Source organism: Panthera leo, chromosome D1 (assembly GCF_018350215.1).
Source record: "Panthera leo isolate Ple1 chromosome D1, P.leo_Ple1_pat1.1, whole genome shotgun sequence".
Taxonomy (NCBI): domain Eukaryota; kingdom Metazoa; phylum Chordata; class Mammalia; order Carnivora; family Felidae; genus Panthera; species Panthera leo.
This window is the reverse complement of record NC_056688.1, coordinates 45,242,434-45,269,988: the sequence shown is the minus strand read 5'-3', so window position 1 is coordinate 45,269,988 and position 27,555 is coordinate 45,242,434. Positions and strand designations below refer to the sequence as shown.

Genomic DNA, 27,555 nt, shown 5'->3' with positions numbered 1-27,555 from the left:
CTCAATTAGCAATTCTTTTTTACTGCCTTCATCTACATCTGTTAGATGACTTTATTCTTGCTCAGCATTAATACTTGAGAATGCCTGTGAATTGTTTCCAAGGAAACCCATCTATAACCAGAAGTTATTGGCATGAGCTCCTACGGCCACAGATAGGGTCTTGTTTCTTAGCAACTCACCCAAATTTTCTCATTTTAATTAAAATCATACGTTTCCTTAAAAGCTTATTCACAGCGGGGATATGGAAGGTCATTTATCCTTGTTGATGAGATTCACCCCTTGAAAAAAGGTTTTGGTGAGTGTGAAGTGAAATTCAAAAACATTCCTCACCCCCGTCCAAGGGCGCCCTCTTTGTTAGGTGCATAAATATGTCACTGCTTTCTACCCACCTTCAATCAACCCAGTCTGGATCTCTGCCTGTGGCTTTCTCAAATAAAACCTGCAAAGGGTAGATATGGATTCCTGGCCTGCCTACCCCTCAGGTTTTCTATCAAGACTGAATGAGGGGCGCCTCGGTGGTTCAGTTGGTTAAGTGTTCGACTTCAGCTCAGGTCATGATCTCGCGTGATCTGTGAGTTTGAGCCCTGCGTCAGGCTCTGCGCTGACAGCTCAGAGTCTGGACCCTGCTTAGGAATCTGTGTCTCCCCCTCTCTCTGCCCTTCCCCAGCTCGCACTCTGTCTCTGTCTCTCTCTCTCAAAAATAAATAAACATTAAAATAATTTATACTTAAAAAGGCTGAATGAGTTAGAGTAGGGAAAGCACATTTATGATGTGGGCTCCACCTCTCTGGTGACTTGTATTCGAGGCAGACAATACTGGCCGATCATGGCCCTCTTTTCCACAGAGTATTGACAGTCCTTCTTATTGTGTGGTTCTGGGCAGTCACAACATTGTGCTGGGGCTGCACTGTGGGGTGAAAACTACCACTCCATCCTGGGTGAAGAGTTCTGAAAACATATACCAGAAGTGTACATATGATTACATGATCGCCAACATTCTGTGTCTCCTGAAATGGTCTACAAAGAAAGACAAACACCACATCTGTGGTATTTCTGACAAAGAAGGTTGATTCTAAAAATAATTAGGAAGAAGCATCAGGTAAACTTGAACTGGAGGACATTCTACAAAATAAGTTCAAATTGTCAAGGTCGCAAAGGGCAATAAACTGAAGAACAGAGCATAGTTAGAGATTAATTAAAGCATCATATTGTATCTCTACAACTTTTCTGTTATTGTGGAAACACTCCTGGAAGGCAACATTTGTTATCAGTTACTGAGACCCTCTGAAGATTCATTTTTGAGACTCCATGAGACTGTGCAATATGGACTGAGGGCATTCCAAGAATGGAGAGGAGAAGGAGAGAGACCTAGGGAAGAGACTGTCAACCCAGGAGAGGCCACACAGGACACCTTGGGATCTTTGGGCAGGTAGAGGTTTTGTGAGGACTTCAGTTGTGTGCAGGAGGGAAGTAGAAGCCCTGATTTTGAATGAAAGAGGAGGCTGTGACTCAACCTCACTTACTGAGTCTGAAGTCCCAGCTCCCCTGGACAAAATGAGTGGGTTGCTTCCCAATCATTGGACAAGTATTTGCTGGTGCTATTACAAGGACCAGGGCTATATCCTGTGAGCAGGACTAACTCCAAGTCTAACAAAGAGGTTGGTATGTAGACAAAAAGATAAGCCATGTTAGGAAGAGTGCAGGGACTAAGGTTGTGTGCATCAGGAGATCCTATCTAATTTAGAGAGAGTTAGGGAAGGTTTCCTGAAGAAGGCTGACAACATCTGATCTGAGATCTAAAGATTAGCTATGGGTTCAGAAGGTGACAGGAAGCGAGAACTTTGCCATCTGCAAAACAACAGGGTTGGATTTGATGATGACAAAGGTCCCTTCCAGCCTCATGGCCCCAGACTTGATGTCATGATTCTTACCTCTACAGCGTTTAAAAATATTTTTTTAATTTTTATTTTTGAGAGAGAGAGAGAGAGAGAGAGAGAGAGAGATGGAGTGTGAGCAGGCAGGAACAGAGAGAGAGGGAGACATAGAATCCAAAGCAGGCTCCAGGCTCTGAGCTGTCAGCACAGAACCTGACGCGGGGCTAGAACTCACAGACCACGAGATCGTGACCTGAAATGAATTCAGAAGCCTAACTGACTGAACCATCCAAGTGCCCCTCTTACCTCTCCAGCCTTAAACCCTTTCCTACCAGTAACAGATTTGAGTCCTGGGGACAAGAGGTTGTATTTTCACTGCTCTGAGTCTCCCTGGCACAATCATTCTGGCTGATGGAGCATCTGCCAGGACTTTGCTGATGTGACTCCTAGCCTGGATGGATAATGGGCTCTACCCTCAAGACTGGAGGGTACACCCTCACTGAGTGCACTGGGGTCTTGGAGATGCCATTTCATTGCCTGCTTCCAGGTAAATGAAGCCCCAGATGCTGGCAGATAGATGCTGAGCAGCCAGGCTTTTCAAGGCCACAAGGTGGCCTGAATCTTCTCTGAGCCCAGTTTCTTTGAAGTGAAAACTTCCATCGATTCATTCCCTCAAGCGAGAGAGCAATCTCATCCTTGCTGGGTGGCAGATGGTAAGGTCCTTGGTGCTGGAGGTGAGGGGAAATGATGACAAGCCACTTTTGGACCAATTGACAAGCTGTTGTGACTAATTATAACCCGCCAGGACTCTCCAATACTGAGTGAGTTTTGTAAACTTGAGAAACAAAGGAAAGAATGATCACAGTATGACTCAAGAGAGGCATCTGCAAACATACATTGGGAGGAGTCAGGGAGGCAGCATTTTACCTGAGGCTGGGGAGCCAGTATCTGAGACAAACCAACCTGGATTTTTAACCCTCTAAGCCTTAGCTTTCTGGTCTATAAAGTGGGGTCATGATAATATCTTCCACGGAAGGATTATTGTGGGATGAAGTGAAATAATGCAGGTTTTTGCATTTGCTTTGACACCTAATAAATTCTCAAGAAATGTCAGCGATTTTTTTGTAATAATAATGATTATTTATTAATCACTTAATTGTAATAGGTTGACAGTTCAAAAAGGAACTGTCTTTAGGAATGAGCTCTTTAGGAATGAGCAATGCATCTTGAACACACAGATCATTTACAAAGAGCAGTTACAGCTGGAGAGATCTGTCAAGATCGTCTCATCTGAGTTTCAGTTGTCTCACCAGCAAATTGGGGGGGTTGAACCCCTACCCTGCAAGACTGCTATGAAAATTAACCTATACCATTTTCACGGTGCTCCTGACAGTGACAGTGGGGAGCCATTGCTCTCATGATGGCTGAAGGCCGGGTTCTCTGCAGACAGACAGTCCTGACCTGAAAGATGGGGGGAAATGTCAGGCATAGGAAATGAAAGCCGTTGGAGGGAATGTGGGCAGAGGAAGGCTCTTTAGGGCTGCGTCCTGGGACGCTGAGCAGCTGCCCTGAGGTTGTCCTCCCTTCACCTCATCCCAGACAGGAATTCAGAGTCTCTTTTTCCTTGATCATGTTCCACTATTGAAATTACGTATTATCTTCCTTGCACAAGCCACACATCCTTACTGCATTGTTGGCAATTTCTAGTATTGATTCCTTTAAGGTAGACTAAGATCCTAAGGATACTTGAAAATCAATCAACTTAAGCTTATCATCCTTTGGATATTTATGTTTTCTTCCTGTTTATTTTACAGATGTTTCTCTTATAACTTTATCAAGTTTTCCCCAAGTATTTAGTTTCCATAGAAAAAACAACTCTCTTTCTTTTCATTCCGGAAGTTCCTAATTTTACCTAGGATTTAATGAAATGATTTAATGACAATATCAAGTACAACTGGATTGCACAGATGTAGGTACAGACAAGACAGATTCTCTGTAGCACACAACTCAACTGGGGGACACAGCATGAGCAGACACATGAGGAGGAAGCTGACTAGCTGTGGGCATCTGGGTACCGTGGGCATCACTCCATATATTTTACAGGAATGGAGAATAACAGCTAAACCAACCAGTTGGTTAAGCAAGGTCTGTAAAAGAGTTTCTGCTGTCCTTGTAAATTGCATGATGCACCCACCACCCTTTCTCTTGGTCTGCATCTTTATGCACTGTTTTCTTTGTCAGGAAGGTCCTTCTCATCTCTTTCGTCCTCTCCCCTTTTTTTCCTAGGCCAATATTAATTTTTCTTTATGGCTCTAACAAGTCTCTCCTTCTACTCTATTCCTTTCTTCTCTCCCTAACTTTTTCCTAAACCCTTGTGTACTTTTGTCCTTACCATCTCCCCTGAGAAGGTGGCTGGGCCACAAGGTGGAAGAAGGCTAGTTCCCTGCCCCCCGCCTCCACTTCTACGAGAGCACCCACCCCACTCTAGGGCATTCAGTTGGTCACTTTTCTGTCCTTTCCACTAGTATTTGAGCATCTTGATGGCAGGGCCTATGTCATATTCAATTTTGTTTCTTCAGCACCAAGCTCAGAGTCTGACACATAATTTTTCACTAAAAATGTATTGACTGATCTCTACTTCTTTTGGAACTATTATGCATGTAGTCCAATCCTACAGTGTTGTAGTAGATAGATAATCACATTCCAGTAATCAAAAGTAATGCCAAAACGGCCTGGGCTAGTTATGCGCATTTCTTGAGTGCAGTGAGTGCAACCACACTGCTTAAAACTTCCTTCTTTTTATAAGCTTTTGTGCAATTAAATTTGTCAAGTACTTGGTATTCACAGTCACTGGCTTGGAGGAGAGAGCACAGAGCATAATATGTGTCAGGTTTTTATGGACTGGTCCTGGAAATGGCAAATATTCCTACTTACTTGTACTCCTAAAGCCAGAACTCAGTTGTGTGCCTTCTCTCTCCAGTTTCAAGAGAGGCTGGGAAATGTAGTCTAGCAATATATCAGGCAGAGAAAATTTCTGGGTCATGGGAATGTGCATATCTGTAGCATTATTAGATAATGTCAAAATAATTTCAAAATGATATACCAATTTTTACTCCCACCAGTATTGGATAAGAGTTACCACTGTTTCACATTCTGGCTAATATGTGATGTTCATCTTTGGGTCTCCATGATATCTTGTGTGGTCACATGTCCTCTTTGACAGCATGTATCACCTTATATGACATATATTTATCTCCTTTAAGGACTGTTACCCTATTGATGGAAGTTACTCTGTACTTTTATTGCAAATATTCAGCAAGTCTACCCTAAGTACATACCCTAGGTGTGTACCCAGCAGAAAGGTGTGGACCCATGCACCAAGAGATGTGTGCAAAAATGTTCATAGCAACATTAAATAGGTAGAACTTGGAAGCAACTTAAATGTCCATTGAGAGTTAAATGAAATATAGTACAACAATGAGAATGAGTAAACTATAGCTATACAGAACAACATGATGAGCTTTCAAAACATAATACTGAGCAAAATGAGTGTGTAATGTATGAATACATTTATGTAAAGTCCAGAAGTGGGCAAATCTAGACAATAGCATTTAGGGTTGTGAACTTGGGTCGTGTGAGTATGAAAAAAGAAAGAAAGCAATGAATGACCATGAAAATCAGGTTTAGAGAGAAGGGAGGAAGGGGAAAGGAGGAGGGTCTCCATCAGTGGGAATTAGGAAGTCTAATACAGGGCTTTAGGGACCAGAGTTAGTTGTAGGACCATTTTAGCTTTAAAATGCAAAATAGGATTATTTCTGCATAGCAGGATTATGTTTTTAGTTTCTTCCTTTGTGCTTGAATTGATCTTGAGAGATTGAGTTTGCTAAAGCAATAGATTAAAGGAATGATAAGCTTATTTCTAGTGGTTCAAAAGGGTCTTCAATTAAAATCAGTTAATGTTTTTTCAGTTCAGTTCCATGCAGTTCCACAATTACTAATTTAATAAGCATTTGTTCCCTACTAGGCACTATAGTAAAACAGACGAAAAATACATGAACTATACTCAAGGATCTTGTGAGGGGAAAAAAACCCCACATACACACTAACTAAAATACATGCAAAATGCCACATTCCAAGACATAAGTGTAAACAGAAGCCTATGTGAACACCCGAGTCAAGAACCAGCAACCACGAGGGGGTAGCTCTGGGAAGATGTCATAGCACAGGAACTCCTGAGCTGTGCCTTGAGAAACACAGAGGTGAGGAGTGGAGAGAAGGAAAGGGCGGATCTGGCAAGAAGAACATCAGGAATAAAGACCTGATGTGGACCACAAGAGTGGACAGGAGGGATGGTGAATGGTGATAGGGCCCTGAGGGTCCATGGTGGGTTTGAAGGGGAGGGGGGGGTGGGTAGATGGAAAGGAAGTTTAAACAGGCAGTCTGGGCTCAGATCAAGAAGTACTTTAAAGACATGCAAGCAACTTGTGTACCTCCGGATCTCTCTCTCCGTGCCACCCCTACCCCCGCCCCGCCTCCATAACAAGAAAGGGCTCTTGATGCATTTGAAGCAGAGAAGCAACTGGCCATGGTTGCTTTAGGAGAATGACTCAGGCAGGAGGTTAGAGGAGGAAAAGGAGAGAAAACCCAAAAGGAGGAAAACCACTCTGGAGGTTCCAGTGGTGGTCACCGCCTTTCCACCCAACAGAAACACTCCAAACAAAAGCGAGAGTTGTGGCCATGAGAAGGAAGAGAAGGGAGCCAGCTGACACAATTTACTGCTCAGCTGATGCCGAGTGAGGAGGAGGGAGATGCTGAGGATGGTCTTGGGAACAGGGCGTGGGCGTGGAAACAGTGTGCTTCCATTGTCAATGTGTGGGGTGCACACCATCTCTGTTTAAGTTTGTTGTGACTCTGAAGGAGAAGGGGAGGGGCCCCAGGGCTTGAAGTATGTATGCTTGCTTACTTGACAGCGTTTTCTGTCTTCAAGACCCTCTGATTGACTCAAGGTTCCCAAGCAGTATCACATTTTGTTTTGCATGAAAATGATTGAGCAAGCTTGTGATGATAAGCAAGTTTGTGAAGCTTAAGGGTATCTCTGTCCATTGCTATTCCAGCAGAAGGGAACACTGTTTCCACCTAAGTCAAAAGCCCAGTTTGCAGCCATCTTCCAGGGAGAGAATATCCCGTAAGGAGTTGATAATCTGACCAATCCTCCCCAAAAGAAAGTCCTAGAACCAGCAGCTGGATAAGTTGAGGCATGGTTGTCCACATTTCCCTGTAACTTTGTTGAGCTCTCCAAATTTCTTCCATTTCCATATTGTCTGTGAGCCCAAGATCTTGCCTTTGATGGGAAATTTTTTTCACTGTTTGAATGTTTAAATTTAACTCCCCAAACTCAGAGATTAACTATCACTGTACAAAAAGTTTCCATTAATCATTTCAGATATCGTGTCACAGAGGACAATGACAAAATCTTCTGGAGACTCCTGGGCCTTTATCTGCCATAGTCATCTTTTTTTCCTGTCAAATGCAAACATTTATCTTCCTACCAGACTGGAATGATTCCTTGGTACCCACAAATTCATTACTGGCTAGCCGATGGATAAACATATCCCTTACATGAGATTTATTCCACCCCCAATATTTTCACCCTCCATCTAAGCTAGGAAGATAATGTTTTACCTTCCTTTTTAAAAAAAATATTCTTTGTACAGGTGATGGGTGGGAAAGAAATGCAAAGGAGATTTTTGTATTTTTTTAAGACTGGGTTTTGATTCTTTCTTGAATCTGAGCAAATCTCTTACTGTCTCAGAGCCTAAATTTGCTAATTTATAAATTGTAAAAATAATATTCCTGCCTACCCACCCCATGGGGTAGCTGGATCATCTACAAAATCATCTGGGAAGACAGGTTTTAAATTGCAAAGTACCATATAAATGTCGTATATCAAAATCATTCACTGATACGGTATGAATTTTAGTCTCAAAGGGCAAATGTCTATCTTTTTCTATTCTTTCTGGCTCTTATGCATATATGTTCTTCATTGACTTAAACTATTTATTGAGTGCCTCTTTTATGGCAGCAATATGTTGGAAATAAGGTTGACAGTGGATATGACAGAATTTATGTCAATTTCAAGATCAAAAAGATTCTAACAGAGGTGAGAAAATAGTGTTAACATCTCCTTAGAAAATAAACATAGCTCAATGTAGAATATACTAAAAGGAATGTGTACCATAGTAACTCCAAAGCCTGGGTAGACACTAGATTCACCTGGGGAGCCCACAGAAACTATATGTTTCTATCAAATTAGGGTATGTGAGGATAGACCCAGAAATCTGTGCTTTGTGTTCCCTCATGTTTTTTAAACATCTATTTCTGTTTTTAAGTGTTTATTTAATATTTTGAGAGAGAGAGAGAGAGAGAGAGAGAGAGAGAGAGAGAGCATGCAAGCAGGAGAGGGTCAGAGAGAGAGGGAGAGAGAGAATCCCAAGCAGGTTCTGCACCATGAGCATGGGGCCCAATAAGGGGCTTGAACTCATGACCATGAGATCATGACCTGAGCTGAAATCAAGAGTCAGATGCTTGACTGATTGAACCTCCCAGGAACCCCTTAAATAACCATCTGAATCAGTTCCTTACTGGAACCACAGTCATAGATGACATTGATGCAGGGATAAAATGAAGAGAGTGCTCAGTGAGAGCTAAAGTGCCAGGGAAGGGGGCAGTGGTTTTCTGGAGGAGGTGGGCCTCAAGGTAGGAAAAATGCTGAGAAGAGCTTGAATCCAAGTCTTTCTTTGCTGCTCCTTCAGGAATTGGCAACATTGCCACCTCCTCTGGTAACAGTTTTCTGATTCCATGAGATGGGGCTAGGAGCAAATGTGGGCTCCCACAGTGCCCTGTGTATCCTTGAATCCTCACTTCTCATGCCAATCCAGTTATTTGCTTGCTTACTTGACTCTCCTCTAGAATGTACACTCCATGTGAGAGGAGAAAGTGTTTTGTCTGTATTTGTCACCGGGCCTGTCACACAGTAAGCTTTCAAAAAATCGTCATTGAAAGAATGAAAGCTGAGGGCATTCATTGTAGGTAGGACCAACAGCATATGCTAAGATCAGAAAGTGAGGTTGACCTTGGTGTGTTTGGGGCATGTGAGGAGGTTGAGGACCATCAGCCACAGATTAGAGAGGGTAGGATTGGTTTTATGGTGAAGCTTTGGATTCATTCCTTTAACAAAACAGGTTGAGCACTTACAGTGCACCAGAATTTGCTGGTAAGAGAAACACCATCCACTCCCTGGTGGAAGAGATAGGTTTGTGAATAAAAAAAAAAAAAAAAAAAAAAAAAAAATTATGCTCCAGGCACTCCTGGGAAACAGTGCAAGGGAAACAGTAGTGAACAGACCAGCATGCTAGAGCAGCCCAGAGTGGAGATAACAGACACTGTTGAGAGGTATCAGGATAAATATGACTCATGGCAGGATGTGTGAACCTGTTCCTGATGGAGGAAGAGCAGAATTTTATCAGGCATTGCAAAGTGGGAAAGGGCAGAAATCGTAGAGGACTTTCCATCTAAAATCAGGCTTGTAGCTTAAATCCTCTACCTGTGGCCAATCACTTTACACTTGAACATCTTTCATGATAGGGAGTTTTCTGCTCCAAGGCAGCAGCCTATTCTGATCCATTATTTCAGAGCCTAGGTTTGTCAGGCAGACCATGGTTATGCTAAGGAGGGCATGTTGCTGTGAGTGAGGCAGTTTTTCTCACCCACCGTGCTCCACCTTCACATGTGCACACTGTGAACTTTCACCAGAGTCTTGCCCTTAATCTTTGCCAGGGACTATGACTCTCTTGCTCGCTGCTGTATACGCTAGCACTGCCTGAACCAGAGCAGACACCCAATAAAAATGTGGTTAGTGAATGAATAAATGCCAAGGAAAAAGGACAGTGTTCCCACAACACTTCTACTGCAGCAGCAGCCTGGAACCTTGATGAATGGCAAGTGAAGGGGGAGGGGTGTTCTGACATGGATCAAGGCAGCCTTAAGTCATGAGCACTGAGGTTTAGATGCCTCTTGTCCCCATTATCTTTCTTAAAACTGCCCGTTATTTCATGCCTTGCTCAAACTGGGAATGCGGAAGTGTAGGTGACGCAGCATGACAGAGGCAGGCGAGAGCCTAACCAGAGTTAATGAGCATCTCATGGTAGCTTAGTCCAGTTTCTCAAGTCTCTTTGTAGGTTTTCACATAATTGTATCAAAGGAACAAACCTCTGTTGTTCTGTATGTAATGGCTAGGAGATAGCTGGGATAGCTGAATAAGAGTGACTAGCTCTTGGAATTGAGTGTATGTTCTAATTGGGAACTGTGCATGACTGGGAATGTCAGAACACAGATCACTGTAAAATAATCATAGGAGATGTGATTCTGCAGCCTGGCTGACAGTGGAAGGGGTGATAAACTGGGGGATAGAGATCTGGATTCTTTCAGGCTTAATCCTGACTTGATTAACCATTTTGGGTAAGGCAGGAAGTACCTCTCTGACACTTAGTTTACTCACTGAAGTGAGGAAATTCACTTAAGTTCATAAAATGGAGTGCCCTGAAAGACACAGTGAGTCATTGAAGTATTTTTTTTTTAAGTTTTCATTTAAATTCCTGTCAGTTAACCTGCTGTGTAATATTAGCTTCGGGTGTACAACACAGTGATTCAACACTTCCAGACATCATCCTGTACTTATCAGGACAAGTGCACTCCTTAATCCCCATCATCTATTTAACCCATTCCCTCACCCCTTGCACTCTGGTAACAATCAGTTTGTTCTCTATAGTTAAGGGTCTGTCCCTCAGTTTATTCTTTTTTCCATTTACTCATTTGTTTTGTTTTAAATTCCTCATATGAATGAAATCATATGGTATGTGTCTTACTCTGACTTACTTTGCTTAGCATCATACTCTCTAGCTCTACCCATGTTATGGCAAATGGCAAGATTTCACTCCTTTTTATGGCTGAGTAATATTCTGCTGTATGTATATATCACCTCTTTTTTATCCATTCATCAGTTGATGGACACTGAGCTCATTCCATAATTTGGCTATTGAGATAATGCTGCTGTAAACATAGAGGTCCATGTATCCCATTGCATCAGTATTTTTTTATCCTTTGGGTAAATACCTACTAGTGCAATTGCTGGATCTTAGGGTAGTTCTATTTTTAAGTTTTTGAGGAGCCTCCATACTGTTTTCCAGAGTTGCTGCACCAGTTTGCATTCCCACCAAGAGTGCAAGAGTGTACCTTTTTCTCCACATCCTCACCAACATCTGTTGTTTCTTGTATTGCTGATTTTAACCATTCTGACAGGAGTGATGAGATAGCTCATTGTAGTTTTAATTTGCATTTCCCTAAGGATTAGTGATATTGAGCATCATTTCATGTGTCTGTTGGCCATCTAAATGTCTTCCTTGGAAAAAATGTCTATTCAGGTCTTCTGCCCATTTTTTAATTGGATTTTCATTTTTTGGGTTTTGAGTCATATTCATTCCTCACATATTTTGGATACTAACCCTTTATTGGATATGTCATTTTCACATATCTTCTCCATCCTGTAGGCTGCCTTTTAGGTTTGTTGATTGTTTTCTTTGCTGTGTAGAAGCTTTTTACAGGATGAAGGATGAAGTCCTAGTAGTTCATTTTTGCTTTTGTTATCTTGCTTCAGGAGACATATCTAGGAAAAAGTTGCTACGGCCAATGTCAAAGAGGTTACGGTGTTCTTTTCTAGAATTTTTATGGTTCCAAGTCTCGCATTTAGGTCTTTAATACATTTTGAATTTATTTTTGTTTATGGTGTAAGAAAGTGGTCCAGTTTCATTCTTTTCCATGTGGCTGTCCAGTTTTCCCAACACCATTTGTTGAAGAGGTTGTTGTTTTCTTCTTGGATATTCTGTCCTTCTTTGTTGAAGATTAATTGACTGTATAGTTGTGGGTTAATTTCTGGGTTATCTATAGTTTATTTGCTCTCTGTGTCTGCTTTTGTGCCAGTACCACACTGTTTTGACTACTACAGCTTTTTAAAAAAAAATTAAATTTTATTTTATTTTAGTTTTGAGAGACAGAATGTGAGCAGGGAGGGGCAGAGAGAGAGGGAGACACTGAATCTGAAGCAGTCTCTAGGCTCTGAGCTGTCAGCACAGAGCCTGATTCAGGGCCTAAGCTCACACACCATGAGATCATGACCTCAGCCAAAATTGGACACTTAATTGACTGAGCCACCCAGGTGCCTCTGATTACTGCAGCTTTGTAATGTAACTTGAAGTCTGGAATTGTGATGCCTTCAGCTTTTCTTTTTCAAGATTCCTTTGACTCTTCAAGGTCTTTTGTGGTTCCATACAAATTTTAGGATTGTTTGTTCTAGCTCTGTGAAAAATGCTGTTGGTATTTTGATAGGGATTGTATTAAGTGTGTAAATTGCTTTGGATAGTATAGACATTTTAACAGTAATTGCACATGGTAGATTCTTCAGAATAGATTATATATTAGGTCACAAATCAAACCTCAACAAATACAAAAGGATTGCAGTCAAACCATGCACATTTTCTGACCACAATGCTATGAAACTAGAAGTTTACCACAAGAAAAATTATGGAAAGACCACAAACACATAGAGGTTAAACAACATGCTATTAAACAATGAATGGGTCAACGAGGAAATCAAAGAAGAAATAAAAAATTCATGGAAACAAATGCAAATGAAAACACAATGGTTCAAAAATCTTTGGAATGCAGCAAAAGTGGTTCTAGAGAGAAGTATGTAGTAATACAGGTCTACTTCAAGAAGCAAGAAAAATATCAAATAAACAACCTAAACTTACACCAAAGGAGCTAGAAAAAGAACAACAAATGAAGCCTAAATCCAGCTTCCAGCAGAAGAAGGGAAATAATAAAGATTAGACCAGAAATAAATGAATAGAAACTAAAAAAAACAATAGAACAGATCAATGAAACCAGGAGCTGCTTCTTTGAGAAAATTAATAAAATTGATACACCTCTAGCCAGACTTATCAAAAAGAGAAGAAAAAGGATCCAAATAAATAAAATCACAAATGAGAGATCACAACCAACACCACAGAAACACAAACAATTAAAAGAGAATATTATAAAAAAGTATGCCAACAAGTTGGACAACCTAGAAGAAATGGATACATTCCTAGAAACATATAAACTACCAAAACTGAAACAAGAAGAAATAGAAAACTTGAATAGACTGATAACCAGCAAAGAAAATGAATCAGTAACCAAAAAACTCCCACCAAACCAAAGTCCAGAACCAGATGGGTTCACAGGTAAATTCTACTAAACATTTAAAGAGTTAATACCTATTCTTCTCAAACTGTTCCAAAAAATAGAAGAGGAAGGAAAACTTTTTAATTCATTCTGTATGGCCAGTATTACCCTGATACAAAAACCAGATTAAGATTCCACTAAAAAAGAGAACTATAGGCCAATATCGCTGATGAACATGGATGCAAAAATTCTCAAAAAAAAAAAATACTAGCAAACCCAATTTAACAATACAGTAAGGTGTTTTAACAAGAGAAATAACATGGGTCTTAAGTGACTCCAGTAATTGTGTGAAGTGGGTCAGATTGTGTGAGGAGGTGTTTTTTACTGCTGAGGTAAGTCATGTGTTGTGATAACTTTTTTTCTGGAATTTTACCTACATTTTTATGATCCTATTATTAATTCTTAAAATGCTTCAACTTAATTTTAAAAGCTCATTTAAATATTATTAGCCACATTGCCAAACTCATCAGGTATTATATACTCTATTAATCTATTTATTTCCTGGATCCCTTTCTTTTGGGATCCTTTGTCTTTCTGATACAGCCTGGACTGGGGGCTCTCCAGGCACACCTGACAGCTGTTACCCTGGGACTTCCCCCCACTGCTCTCCTATGTTAGATCTCCTATTTCTGGGATATATATTTTTTTCATTCTTGATCTATTTCCTCACTCTGGTGGAGAATGTCATCTGCTAGTTCCTGGAAAAGGGTTTTAAGGAAAAAAATTTTTGGAGAAGTTATATGTGTAAAAATGTATTTTTTCCCACACTCACACTTTAATGACAGCATGTCTGGTCATGACTCTGGGTTAGAAACTTCAGAATTGGGAAGGATGTGATGCATTTATTTTTGGCTTCCAATATTGCTATAAATGATACAATACCAATTCTTAGTCTTTAGTATATCACTTATGTTTTTTTTTTCTGTAAGGTTTAAGCTCTTCTTTTTGTCTCCTAAATTCTGAAATTTGACAAAAATATGTACCTTTTTCCATTAACATTTCCAAGCAGTAAGTGGGAACACTCAATTCAGAAACTCAGATCCTTTTGTTCTGAAAAACTTCTAGTATTGTTTCTTATATAACCTCCTCCTACCTAGCCCTTTCTTCTTTTCCTGATTCTGGAATACGGCATGTTGGACCTCTTACTTGATTCTCTAATTGCCTTTTCTTTTGTCAAAAGAAAATTCAGAGAGCTTTACTTATATGGATATTTTGTTGAGCAAAAAACAAACTGGTAGACTTTGAACCCATAACAGGAATGAAGCTCAGAGGCATGATGTTCCAAAGTGAGAATGAGGAAGTTGTTCAGCCTTTACAATGACTGTTATTTGATGGAGGTTTCCAAACTGGCAAAGGTGATTATCTTACATTGATTTAGGAAGATGATGTAAACTTTGATTATGATTATCAGAAGTATTTGCAAGAAATAGCTTGTTTTATTTACACGCATGAAATAAACTATGTTTTTCCTATGTGATTTACATGGGGTTGTCTGATCAGAGGATTTTGAAGCCTGATCTCCATTTTAACAATTTTTCCATATATTCTATCACCTGGTCTCCTTTCCCAGAGCTATTCTCAATTTTCTTTCTCAAATCATTCTATTGAATTTGCATTTCTTTTATCATGTTTTTAATTTACTAGCGCTTCTTCTTTTTCTATAAATGTTTTGTTACAAACCTAAAAAAATTTTTTTTAAACAAATAGCATCCTATTTTTCCTCTTCTAGCCATCCAAGGTTATCAATTGTAGATTTCTAATTTTTTTCCCATGTACTTTTCTATGTTTCCGCTGGGTAGAATTACTTTTTTAAAACATATATTTATTTTGGTCTCTGTCTTTCATATTGAAAACTTTATACAAATGTCTGGTGATCCTTTGCTGCCCAATCATGGTTAAAAGTGACATCCTAATGGATGATTGGATATACTAACTATCTGTGGGAGGGATTTGATAACTGATATGTGAATTCCTTTTTTTAATATGAAATTTATTGTCAAATTGGTTTCCATATAACACCCAGTGCTCATCCCAACAAGTGCCCTCCTCAATGCTACTTTCCCCTCCCTCCCACCCCCATCAACCCTCAGTTGATTCTCAGTTTTTAAGAGTCTCTTATGGTTTGGCTCCCTCCCTCTCTAACTTTTTTTTTCCTTCCCCTCCCCCATGGTCTTCTGTTAAGTTTCTCAGGATCCACATAAGAGTGAAAAAATATGGTATCTGTCTTTCTCTGTATGACTTATTTCACTTAATAACACTCTCTAGTTCCATCCACGTTGCTACAAAAGGCCAGATTTCATTCTTTCTCATTGCCATGTAGTATTCCATTGTGTATATAAACCACAATTTCTTTATCCATTCATCAGTTGATGCACATTTAGGCTCTTTCCATAATTTGGCTATTGTTGAGAGTGCTGCTATAAACATTGGGGTACAAGTGCCCCTATGCATCAGCACTCCTGTATCCCTTGGGTAAATTCCTAGCAGTGCTATTGCTATTGCTAGTGCTATTGTATTTTTAAGTTTTTGAGGAACCTCCACACTGTTATCCAGAGTGGGTGCACCAATTTGCATTCCCACCAACAGTGCAAGAGGGTTCCCATTTCGCCACATCCTCTCTAGCATCTATAGTCTCCTGATTTGTGCATTTTAGCCACTCTGACCGGTGTGAGGTGGTATCTGAGTGTGGTTTTGATTTGTATTTCCCTGACGAGGAGCGACGTTGAGCATCTTTTCATGTGCCTGTTGGCCATCTGGATGTCTTCTTTAGAGAAGTGTCTATTCATGTCTTCTGCCCATTTCTTCACTGTATAATTTGTTTTTCAGGTGTGGAGTTTGGTGAGTTCTTTATACATTTTGGATACTAGCCATTTGTCTGATATGTCATTTGCAAATATCTTTTCCCATTCCATCTGTTGCCTTGTAGTTTTGTTGATTGTTTCCTTTCCAGTGCAGAAGATTTTTATCTTGATGAGGTCCCAATAATTCATTTTTGCTTTTAATTCCCTTGCCTTTGGAGATGTGTCAAGTAAGAAATTGCTGTTCAAAGGGGTTGTTGCCTGCTTTCTCCTCTAGGGTTTTGATGATTTCCTGTCTCACATTTAGGTTTTTCATCCATTTTGAGTTTGTTTTTGTGAATGGTGTAAGAAAGTGGTGTAGTTCCATTCTTGTGCATGTTGCTGTCCAGTTCTGCCAGCACCACTTGTTAAAGAGACTGTCTTTTTTCCATTGGATGTTCTTTCCTGCTTTGCCAAAGATTAGTTGGCCATACTTTTGTGGGTCTAGTTCTGGGGTTTCTATTCTATTCCATTGGTCTATGTATCTGTTTTTGTGCCAATACCATGCTGTCTTGATGATTACAGCTTTGTAGTAGAGGCTAAAGTCTGGGATTGTGATGCCTCCTGCCTTGGTCTTCTTCATCAAAATTACTTGGCTACTCGGGGCCTTTTGTGGTTCCATACAAATTTTAGGATTGCTTGTTCTAGGTTCAAGAAGAATGCTGGTGCAATTTTGACTGGGAATGCATTGAATGTGTAGATAGCTTTGGGTAGTATTGACATTTTAACAATATTTATTCTTCCAATCCATGAGCATGGAATGTTTTTCGATTTCTTTATATCTTCTTCAATTACCTTCATAAGCTTTCTATAGTTTTCAGCATACATATCTTTTACATCTTTGGTTACGTCTGTTTCTAGGTATTTTATGATTCTTGGTGCAATTGTGAATGGGATCAGTTTCTTTATTTGTCTTTCTGTTGCTTCTTTATTAGTGTATAAGAATGCAACTGATTTCTGTACATTGATTTTTGTATCCTGAGACTTTGCTGAGTTCATGTATCAGTGCTAGCAGGCTTTTGGTGGAGTCTATTGGGTTTTCCATGTATAGTATCATGTAATCTGCAAAAAGTGAAAGCTTGACTTCATCTTTGCCAGTTTTTATGCCTTTTATTTCCTTTTGTTGTCTGATTGCTGATGCTAGCACTTCCAACACTGTGTTAAACAATAGCGGTGAGAGTGTACATCCCTGTCGTTTTCCTGATCTCAGTGGGAAAGCTCTCAGTTTTTGCCCATTGAGGATGATATTACCTGTGGGCTTTTCATAAATGGCTTTTATGATGTTTAAGTATGTTCCTTCTATCCTGACTTTCTCAAGGGTTTTTATTAGAAAGGATGCTGAATTTTGTCAAATGCATTTTCTCCATCGATTGACAAGATCATATGGTTCTTATCTTTTCTTTTATTAATATGATGTATCACATTGACTGATTTGCGAATATTGAACCAGCCCTGCAGCCCAGGAATGAATCCCACTTGATCATGGTGAATAATTCTATTTAAATGCTGTTGAATTCGATTTGCTAGTATCTTGTTGAGAATTTTTGCATCAATATTCATCAGGGATATTGGCCTATAGTTCTCTTTTTTTTGCTGGGTCTTTGCTTGGGTTAGGAATCAAAGTAATGGTGGCTTCATAGAATGAGTCTGGAAGTTTTCCTTCCCTTTCAATTTTTTGGGAACAGCTTGAGAAGGATAGGTATTATCTCTGCTTTAAATGTCTGGTAGAATTCCCCTGGGAAGCCGTCTGGTCCTGGACTCTTATTTGTTGGGAAGTTTTTGATAAATGATTCAATTTTTATGCTGGTTATGGGTCTGTTCAAGTGTTCTGTTTCTTCTTGTTTGAGTTTTGGAAATGTGTGGGTGCTTAGGAATTTGTCCATTTCTTCCAGGTTGTCCAGTTTGTTGGCATATAATTTTTCATAGTATTCCCTGATAATTGCTTGTATTTCTGAGGGATTGGTGGTAATAATTCCATTTTCATTCATGATTTTATCTATTTGCATCATCTCCCTTTTCTTTCTGAGAAGCCTGGTTAGAGGTTTATCAGTTTTTTTATTTTTTCAAAAAACCAACTCTTGGTTTCATTGATCTGCTCTACAGTTTTTTTAGATTCTATATTGTTTATGCTCTGATCTTTATTATTTCTCTTCTTCTGCTGGGTTTGGGTGTCTGCTGTTCTGCTTCTATTTCCTTTAGGTGTGCTGTTAGATTTTGTATTTGGGATTTTTCTTGTTCTTTGAAATAGGCCTGGATTGCAATATATTTTCCTCTCTGGACTGCCTTCACTGCATCCCAAAACTTTTGGATTGTTGTATTTTAATCTTCATTCGTTTCCACATATTTTTAAATTTCTTCTCTAATTGACTGGTTAACCCATTCATTCTTTAGTAGGGTGTTCTTTAACCTCCATGCTTTTGGAGGTTTTCCAGACTTTTTCCTGTGGTTGATTTCAAGTTTCATAGCATTGTGGTCTGAAAGTATGCATGGTATGATCTTAATTCTTGTATACTTTTGAAGGGCTGTTTTGTGACACAGTATGTGATCTATCTTGAAGAATGTTCCATGTGCACTGGAGAAGAAAGTATATTCTGTTGCTTTGGGATGTAGAGTCCTAAGTATATCTGTCAAGTCCATCGGATCCAATGTATCATTCAGGGCCCTTGTTTCTTTATTGAATGTATGTCTAGATGATCTATCCATTTCTGTAAGTGGAGTGTTAAAGTCCCCTGCAATTACCACATTTTTATCAATAATGTTGCTTATGTTTGTGATGAATTGTTTTATATATTTGGGGGCTCCTATATTTGGCGCTTAGACATTTATAATTGTTAGCTCTTCCTGATGGATAGACCCTGTAATTATTATATAATGCCCTTCTTCATCTCTTGTTACAGCCTTTAATTTAAAGTCTAGTTTGTCTGATATAAGTATGGCTACTCCAGATTTCTTTTGACTTCCAGTAGCATGATAGATAGTTCTCCTTCCCCTCACTGTCCATCTGAAGGTGTCCTCAGGTGTAAAATGAGTCTGTTGTAGACAGCAAATAGATTGGTGTTTTTTTAAAATCCATTCTGATACCATATTTCTTTTGGTCGGAGCATTTATTCCATTTACATTCAGTGTTATTATAGAAAGATATGGATTTAGAATCATTGTGATATCTGTAGTTTTCATGCTTGTAGTGATGTCTCTGGTACTTTGTGGTCCTTGCAACATTTCACTCAGAGTCCCCCTTAGGATCTCTTTTAGGGTTGGTTTAATGGTGATGACTTCCTTCAGTTTTTGTTTGTTTGGGAAGACCTTTATCTCTCCTTCTATTCTGAATGACAGACTCACTGGATAAAGGATTCTCAGCTGCATATTTTCTGTTCATCACATGGAAGATTTTCTGCCATTCCTTTCTGGCCTGCCAAGTTTCAGTAGATAGGTCTGCCACCAGTCTTATGGGTCTCCCTTTATAAGTTAGAGTGTGTTTATCCCTAGCTGCTTTCAGAATTCTCTCTTTATCCTTGTATTTTGCCAGTTTCACTATGATATGTCATGCAGAAGATTGATTCAAGTTATATCTGAAGGGAGTTCTCTGTGCCTCTTGGATTTCAATGCCTTTTTCCTTCCCCAGATCAGGGAAGTTCTCAACTATGGTTTGTTCAAATACACCTTCAGCCCCTTTCTCTCTCTTCTGGAATTCCTATAATACGGATATTGTTGTGCTTGATTGCATCACTTAGTTCTCTAATTCTCCCATCATACTCCTGGATTTTTTAATCTCTCTTTTTCTCGCCTTCCTCTTTTTCCATAATTTTACCTTCTAATTCACCTATTCTCTCCTCTGCCTCTTCAATTTGAGCTTTGGTCGCCTCAATTTTATTTTGCACCTCATTTATAGCATTTTTTTAGCTCCTCATGACTATTTCTTAGTCCCTTGATCTCTGTAGTAATAGATTCTTTGCTGTCCTCTATACTTTTTTCTAGCCCAACGATTAATTTTATGACTGTTATTCTAAATTCTTGTTCCGTTATATTGCTTAAATAGTTTTTGATCAATTCGTTAGCTGTCACTACCTCTTGGAGTTTCTTTTGAGGAGAGTTCTTCCATTGTGTCATTTTGGGTAGTCCCTGGGGTGGCGCAGAACTGCAGGGCACTTCCCCTGTCCTGTCCAGAGTAACTTGTGTTGGTGTGCGGGGCCGCAGTCAGACCGATGTCTGCTCCCAGCCCACTGCGGGGGCCACAGACTGGTGTGTACCTTATCTTTCCCTCTCCCAGGGGCATGACTCACTCTGGAGTGGTGTGGCCCCTGTCCAGGCTACTTGCACACTGCCAGGCTTGTGGTGCTGCTTTGATGGGATCTGGTCAAGGGCGTATTAGATGGGGTGGATCTGCAGGTGCACAGGGGAGGGAGTGGCAGGCTTAGCTCGCTTTGCCATTGGTGGTCCCCTGCGGGGGTGGCCCTGCAGCACTGGGAGGGAGGTAGACCTGTCAGGGGGTGGATCCACAGAAGCACAGCATTGGGTGTTTGAGTGGTGCAAGCAAGTTCAGTGATGGGAACTGGTTCCCTTTGGGATTATGGCTGGGGGATATGAGAGGGAGATGGCGCTGCCCAGCGCCCTTGTTCCCTGCTGAGCTGAGCTCTTTCTTCCGGGGCTCAACAACTCTCCCTCCTGGCATCCTCTCAACCTCCCCGCTCTCTGAGAGTGGAGCTGTGGACTTTTAACATTCCAGATGTTAAGTCCCACTGGCTGTCAGAACTCATGGAGTCCAGCCCCTCTGCTTTTGCAAGGCAGACTCAGGGGCTCTGCCTTGCCAGGCGGGCTGCCCCTCCACTGCTCTGGCTCCCTCCCGCCAGTCCGTGTAGTGTGCATCATCTCTCTGCCCTTCTTATCCTCTTCCATGGGCCTCTTGTCTACACTTGGCTCCAGAGAGTCTGTTCTGCTAGTCTTCTGGTGGTTTTCTGGGTTATTTCGGCAGGTGTGGGTGGAATCTAAGCGATCAGCAGGATGAGGTGAGCCCAGCACCCTCCTATGCCGCCATCTTCCTCTCTCTAATCTCATATGTGAATTCCACTGTGGGTTGGTTTGGTGGGCACTTCCCAGACCTTTCTGTTGGAAGATTCTCAAATACCTGAGTCTATGGATCTTCTCAGTGGGGCATTTGATTTTTCCAGGAAACTAATCTCTTAACTGAGAAGAACACACTGGCTAACTGCATTCCTGAAACCATGGTGGCATTAGGGGGATCTCATGTTAAGTATGTAGACTTTCACTGAATTTCCTTATTTCCAATATAGCCCTCTTCCACTCTACCTGGTAACCCCAAATCAAGAACTGCTCTATGTCAGTTTCTGGCATAAATATTCCTCCAGTTTCCTGCCTGAGCAGAAGAGGTAGTTATCTAGCTTCAACAAATGGGGATGGGAACCTGAGATGCTATTTGTTAGAGAGACCTCAACTCACTCCCTTGCCTTAAACTCCTTTATGGTGGAAATTGGCATCTTCTATACTGGCTTCTCTGGAGCTGTGCAGAATGAATGGACCATGTCTTACTGACATCCTTTCTGCAGCACCTGGTATTCAATTTCCTCAGGTCCACTCACACCTTCTTCCACTTCCTATCTTCCCAAAATGTGTTGACATCTGTATTTCTCCCATTCATTCCCTTTGTAGGTTTATACTTTTTGAATCCTTGTGATATCATTTTAAATGAATATAGACAGAAGAAACAGTGATGAGCATATGGTTTTGATCCATCATTTAAACCAGAAGCCCAGATAGACTTTTTATTAAAGTGATTTTATCCTGTCATGCCTAAGTTATTTTCTACTATGTGTCACTTTAGTACAATCTTTTAAAATTGTGTTACTAAAATAGAACTAGTTTCTCTGATAACTCTCTCTCTCAATGCAGATTTCCCATTTAAAGACAAATCTTGAATTTGGAATAATGCTCCAGCTAGTTCAACTTGAAGTGTTAAACTTGGCTGACCCAAATGTATTTCTGATTCTAGGAGTGTGTTGCTACTCTATTCCACTATGAATTGGAAATCTTCTTGCACCCACAACATCTTTAGGGATGGGCCAGCTCTGCATTGGTCTACATAATGTTGCCTCCTTTATTCAGCTGCTCATTTTAATCCTGTGGCCCATTCCAGATAATTTGGGAAGGGTGCCGTCCTCTGTAAGTGACTGCACACCAAATATGAATTTGGAAATAGAATGAAGAGACAGCCCTTGCATAATAAAAAAGGCAGTGTAAGGAAAACTAAAAGAATCACTTGATGCAACAGGGAGCAACCCAGGGAGCTTTTTACCACCAAGGTTTTAATTGATTAAAGAAAGATGCAGAGTTTAGGCATACTAATGGACACTCTCTAAGAGATTTTACTGTGTTTTCCAAATTAGTTGGGTAAAGTTCAGAAGCCATGATCTCTATCCCTGGTGTAACTATCTGAGGCAACGTTGGGTTGAATGTGTGTCGGGCTGCCCTGGAGTGGCCCTGGGAAGCCTTTCCTAATCCGTCAGCATGAAGTAGCCACCCCATCCTGTGACCCCAAGCGTCTGGCCCATTCTCTACTGCAGCATTTGATACTCTCTACCTTTGAAAATTTCCTTTTACTTTTCCAAAAAAATACTAATTGTTTTTCTCTATGTATAAAATTCATAGATATTTATTGTAGCATATTTGAAAAAAAATCACATATAAAAATGAAAAGCAGTTAGATAATGTACAGCTCTGGGATAACCCATTGTTTCCCCTTGTATGTATATACAATGATAAAAAAAAAAACTCTCTCTCTCTCATCATACTATTTTTAAAGGTGCTGTTTTTCATCTTACATTAAATTAAACATTTTCCTGTCATTATTATTTGAAATCAGATTTTCTTATACCTTTATGGTATTTATTCTTGATGAAAATATGAATTCTGGATTTGGCTTTGACATATAAAGAGTTTAGAAGTTATTTCCATCCTCACAAAAAAGGAAAAATGGACAAAGAGGAAAACAATAAGTCTAGACACAGACCTCACACCTGTAAAAAATTTTACTAAAATGGAAAACCTGAATGTAAATGTAAAACTATAAAACATCTAGAGGATAATACAGGAGAAAAAAATCTAGGTGGCTTTGGGTTTGATGATACGGTTTTGTAACTAATACCAAAAGCACAATCATGAAAAGAAAAAATTAAGTTAGACTTGTTAAAATTAAAAAGTTTTGTTTTGTTAATGACATTGTTAAGATAATGAAGTAAATATAAGCCATATACAGGGAGAAATATTTGCAAAACATTTATACGAGAAAGGAATTATATTCAAAATATATAGCTAACCCTTAAAGACAATAATAAGAAATAATCCAGTTAAAAAATAGGCAAAACATCTGATGATCTTCCCAAAGAAGATGTATAGATGGCAAATAAGCATTAATATTAAAAGACTGTCAACATTATATGTCATTGGAAAACTGGATTAAAGCAATAATGAGGAGCATCTGGGTGGCTCAGTCAGTTAAGTATCTGACTCTTGATTTCAGCTCAGGTCATGAGCTCATGGTCATGAGATAAAGCCCCGTGTCAGGCTTTGTGCTCAGTGTGGAGCCTGCTTAAGAATTTCTCTCCCTCTCTCTCCACCCCTCCCCCCTCAAAAAAAATCAATAATGAGATACCACGACACACATATTAGAATGGCTAAAATCCAAAACACAGACATTACCAACTGTTGGCAAGTGTGGAACAATGGGAATTCTTATTCATTGTTGGTGGAAGAAATGGTTCGGTAGCTTTGAAGGTGGTTTTGCAGTTTGTAACAAAACTACACATATTTTACCATGCAATCCAGTGATCACACTCCTTAGCTCCAAATGAGTTAAAAACTTATGTCCACACAAAAGTTGCTGCACATAGATGTTTATAACAGATTTATTTGTAATTGAAAAAATAGGGGACAACCAAGATGTCTTTTAGTAGGTGAATCGATAAATAAACTGTGGTATATTCAGCCAATGAAATATTTTCAACACTAAGAGAAAATGATCTAACAAGCCATAAAGTGACAGAGACCTTAGATGCATACTATGAAGGGAAAGAAGCCAATTTGAAAAGGCTACCTATGGTGTGAGTCCAACTATATGACATTCTGGAAAAGGCAAAACTATGGAGACAGTAAAAAGATCAATGCCTGCCAGAGGAGTGATGGATAGGCAGAGCACAGAGGATATTTGGGGCAATGAAACTATTCCGTATGACGTTACGATGGTAGATACATGTCATTCTATATTTGTCAATACCCACAGAAGGTATAACACCAAGAGAGAACCTTAATGTGAAATATGTACTTTGGGCTATAATGACATATCAGCATAGGTCCAACCATTGTAACAAATGTACCACTCTGGTGCAGGATGTAGGCCGTGCATATATGTGTTGGGGTGGGGTGTGGGAATGGGAACTCCATGCTTTCTTCTTGATTCTGGTGTGAACTGAAGTCTGTTCTGAGAAATAAATTCTATTAATTAGAACAAAATCCTTTTTACCTCAGACATATTTACCACAGAAGTCAATTATTAAAATTTTAGTATTTTTTAAGTGTGTGTAAATTTAATTTATTAAATCAGTTTCTAATTTCTAGATATTTAGGCTTTTTCTCCTAGGTTTTTTTTTAATTAATAGCATTACAGTTAACCTGCTTGCACCTAGATTTTTGTGCACATCTTCTCATATATTATAATTGTCTATATTCTTCCTAAACTGTAAGTGCCTTGAATGTGGGGCTCCACCCATCTAATCTTTATATGATCAGAGCCTAGTACAGTGTGAGGTACCATACAACTTAATACATATTTCTTGATTAAGTGAATGTACCTATATTTTCTCATGTAGAGTTACCCTAAGGGATTTCATTTTGTCTCTATATCAGACATGTTATACAATACTACAAGATCTTCTATTTAAGTTAAACACACACATACACACACACACACACACGTACACACACTGCCTCTGAAAGTCAAACATGGATCTAAGAGAAAAGTATAGCACTAATTTATTTACAAATCCATCTAATGAAACTCAGGTACTGGAATATAGTCAAAGAAACTAGGTATGGAGTATAATCTACCATTTTGAACTCTAAGCTTCTCTTTTTTTCTTAAGAAGCCAGAACAGTGTGCCTGGGTGGCTCAGTCAGTTAAGCATCCGACTTTGGCTCAGGTCATTATCTTGCGGTTCACAAGTTTGAGCTCCATGTCAGGCTCTGTGCTGACAGCTCAGAGCCTGGAGCCTGCTTCAGATTGTGTGTCTCCCTCTCTCTCTGCTCCTCCCCTGCTCATGCTCTGTCTCTATCTCTCAAAAACATAAAAAAAAATGTAAAAGAAGACAGCACAAATGACACATGTCTTAACATAACATAGATTGGAGGTGGAGTTTAATCTATGCCAGATTCCAGGGAAGACTCAGTTGAGTTGCAGAAGGGTGAAAGCAGAGTTGGAACAAATTTTAGAAAATTCTCTTCTAGCCCTTGCCTCACTGGGTGAATTCCCAAAAAATGTGGGCATTTGTGCCCTTCGCACTGCTGTGGGATTCTGCATATTAGGACATTTCTTTTGATTGAACTCTATTCTATAAATACTGAATGTACACTGAATATTGGAATTTGGATAAGTAATGCACTCCCCTTCCCCTGAAGAATTTCACAATTTTCTAACATCTTCATACAAATTCTGTGTGATCTTTGTTTCAATAAAGGCCGAGCTTGTCTATAGGTCTGAGGGAGGAGCTGACACGCTTTTCTGTGGAAGTCAGGGGAGACTTCCCAAAGCCTGCTTCTGTTTTCTTATAGTTTTTGCTATTCCTTTTTATGGACCTTGATGCAAAACTGAATAGAACTTTCTCACTCATTTCATTCCCCCAGGTTTTCACAGAAGGGCACCATGTTCCTCCTAAATCTCCTTTTCTCTGGGATACACAGCCCAGATCCTTTAATCATTCCTTACCTGGCATAGTGTTCAGCTCCTCAGCCTTTAAGTTATTCTCCATCAGCTATATTTCATTCATTGAAGGCTGGTGCTTTTGTTATGTTTTCTATGGTATAGAGGACTATTCATTTTCTTGATATCTAGATACTACCTTTTAAAAAATATTTATTATTCATTTTGAGCGGGGAGAAGAGAGAGAGAGAGAGAGAGAGAGAGAGAGAATCCCAATCAGGCTTCACGCTCAGCACGGAGCCCAACACAGGACTCAATCCCAAGACTGTGAGATCATGACCTGAGCTGAAATCGAGAGTCGGATGCTCAACTTGCTGAGCCACCCAGACGCCCCTAGATACTACATTTTTTAATGCATACACACCACAACAAGTTTAGTATTTTTGGCATCCAGAATATAATATTGATTTCTTTTAAGATTATAGGTCACAATTTCCCCTTAGGAACTGTTGTTGATTTCTGAAACCTAAGCACAGGAAATTACATTTGCATTCTTTTTTTTTTTTTTTTTTCAACGTTTTTTATTTATTTTTGGGACAGAGAGAGACAGAGCATGAACGGGGGAGGGGCAGAGAGAGAGGGAGACACAGAATCGGAAACAGGCTCCAGGCTCCGAGCCATCAGCCCAGAGCCTGACGCGGGGCTCGAACTCACAGACCGCGAGATCGTGACCTGGCTGAAGTCGGACGCTTAACCAACTGCGCCACCCAGGCGCCCCTACATTTGCATTCTTAAAGTCTATCTTGTTTGAAATATTTGGTCATTAATCCCAACCTCTTGCAATCCTATTTCACCGTAAGTTAGCCAATCATTCTATTGGTTATCTCACCTTTGTTTTATATTAATAGATTTTGTTAATATGAGAGTCAGAATAGGATTGGTTCTATTGAAGGATAAACAAATTCTAAATCCCAGTAGTTAATAAAATCTGAAAGCTTGTTGCTTGCTTATGTTACAGTCCATCGTGGACTGCCCGGTATTCTGTTCCATGTCTCTTCACTCCAGGAACCAGGCTGAGAGAAACCTCCACCTCAAATGTTGCTGGTTCACATGGCAGAAGGAAGAAGACTCTCGAAGACTCCACAGCAGCAACTGGATGCCCATGCCTGCAAACAATACACATTCATTTTGCTCATTAGCTGGAATTAGTTTCATGGCCTCATCAACCACATGGAGGTTGGAAATTGCAATTCTATCATGTACTCAAAGATATTTCATGAACAGTGCTGGTGACTGTCACAGCATGATCTTTATGTTGTTGATATAGTAAATATGAAAAATGTTGGCAAAGATAAGACTTAGAGAATATTCCTACAGTATACTTCTAGAGACCTCCTTTAAGATGAGCATGGACAGATTCCTCAGTACTCTTTGGTTATATTTTTTCAACCAGTAACAATTCTACTTAAACACACTATCTTCTGGATCACAGTTTCTCATCTCCACAGCACATGAAGGCAAACTCAATGAAGTTTGTCTGTAGCTGATTAGGTGTCTTGATGTGATAGAAAGGGCCTTGATTTAA

The 27,555-nt window shown here is 39.8% G+C and overlaps 1 protein-coding gene across 5 annotated transcripts in view; it reads left to right on the top strand.

Moving 5' to 3' along the window:
- TMEM135 (transmembrane protein 135) overlaps positions 1–27,300 on the top strand; it is a 364,077-nt gene extending 336,777 nt beyond the window's left edge. For all 5 annotated transcript variants that reach the window (XM_042907390.1, XM_042907389.1, XM_042907398.1 and 2 more), the window contains one exon: positions 27,036–27,300. In XM_042907390.1, coding sequence (XP_042763324.1) covers positions 27,036–27,297 — 262 coding nt within the window. In that variant the 3' untranslated portion in view covers positions 27,298–27,300. The remainder of the gene's footprint in view (positions 1–27,035) is intronic.
- Positions 27,301–27,555: the final 255 nt, after the last annotated feature.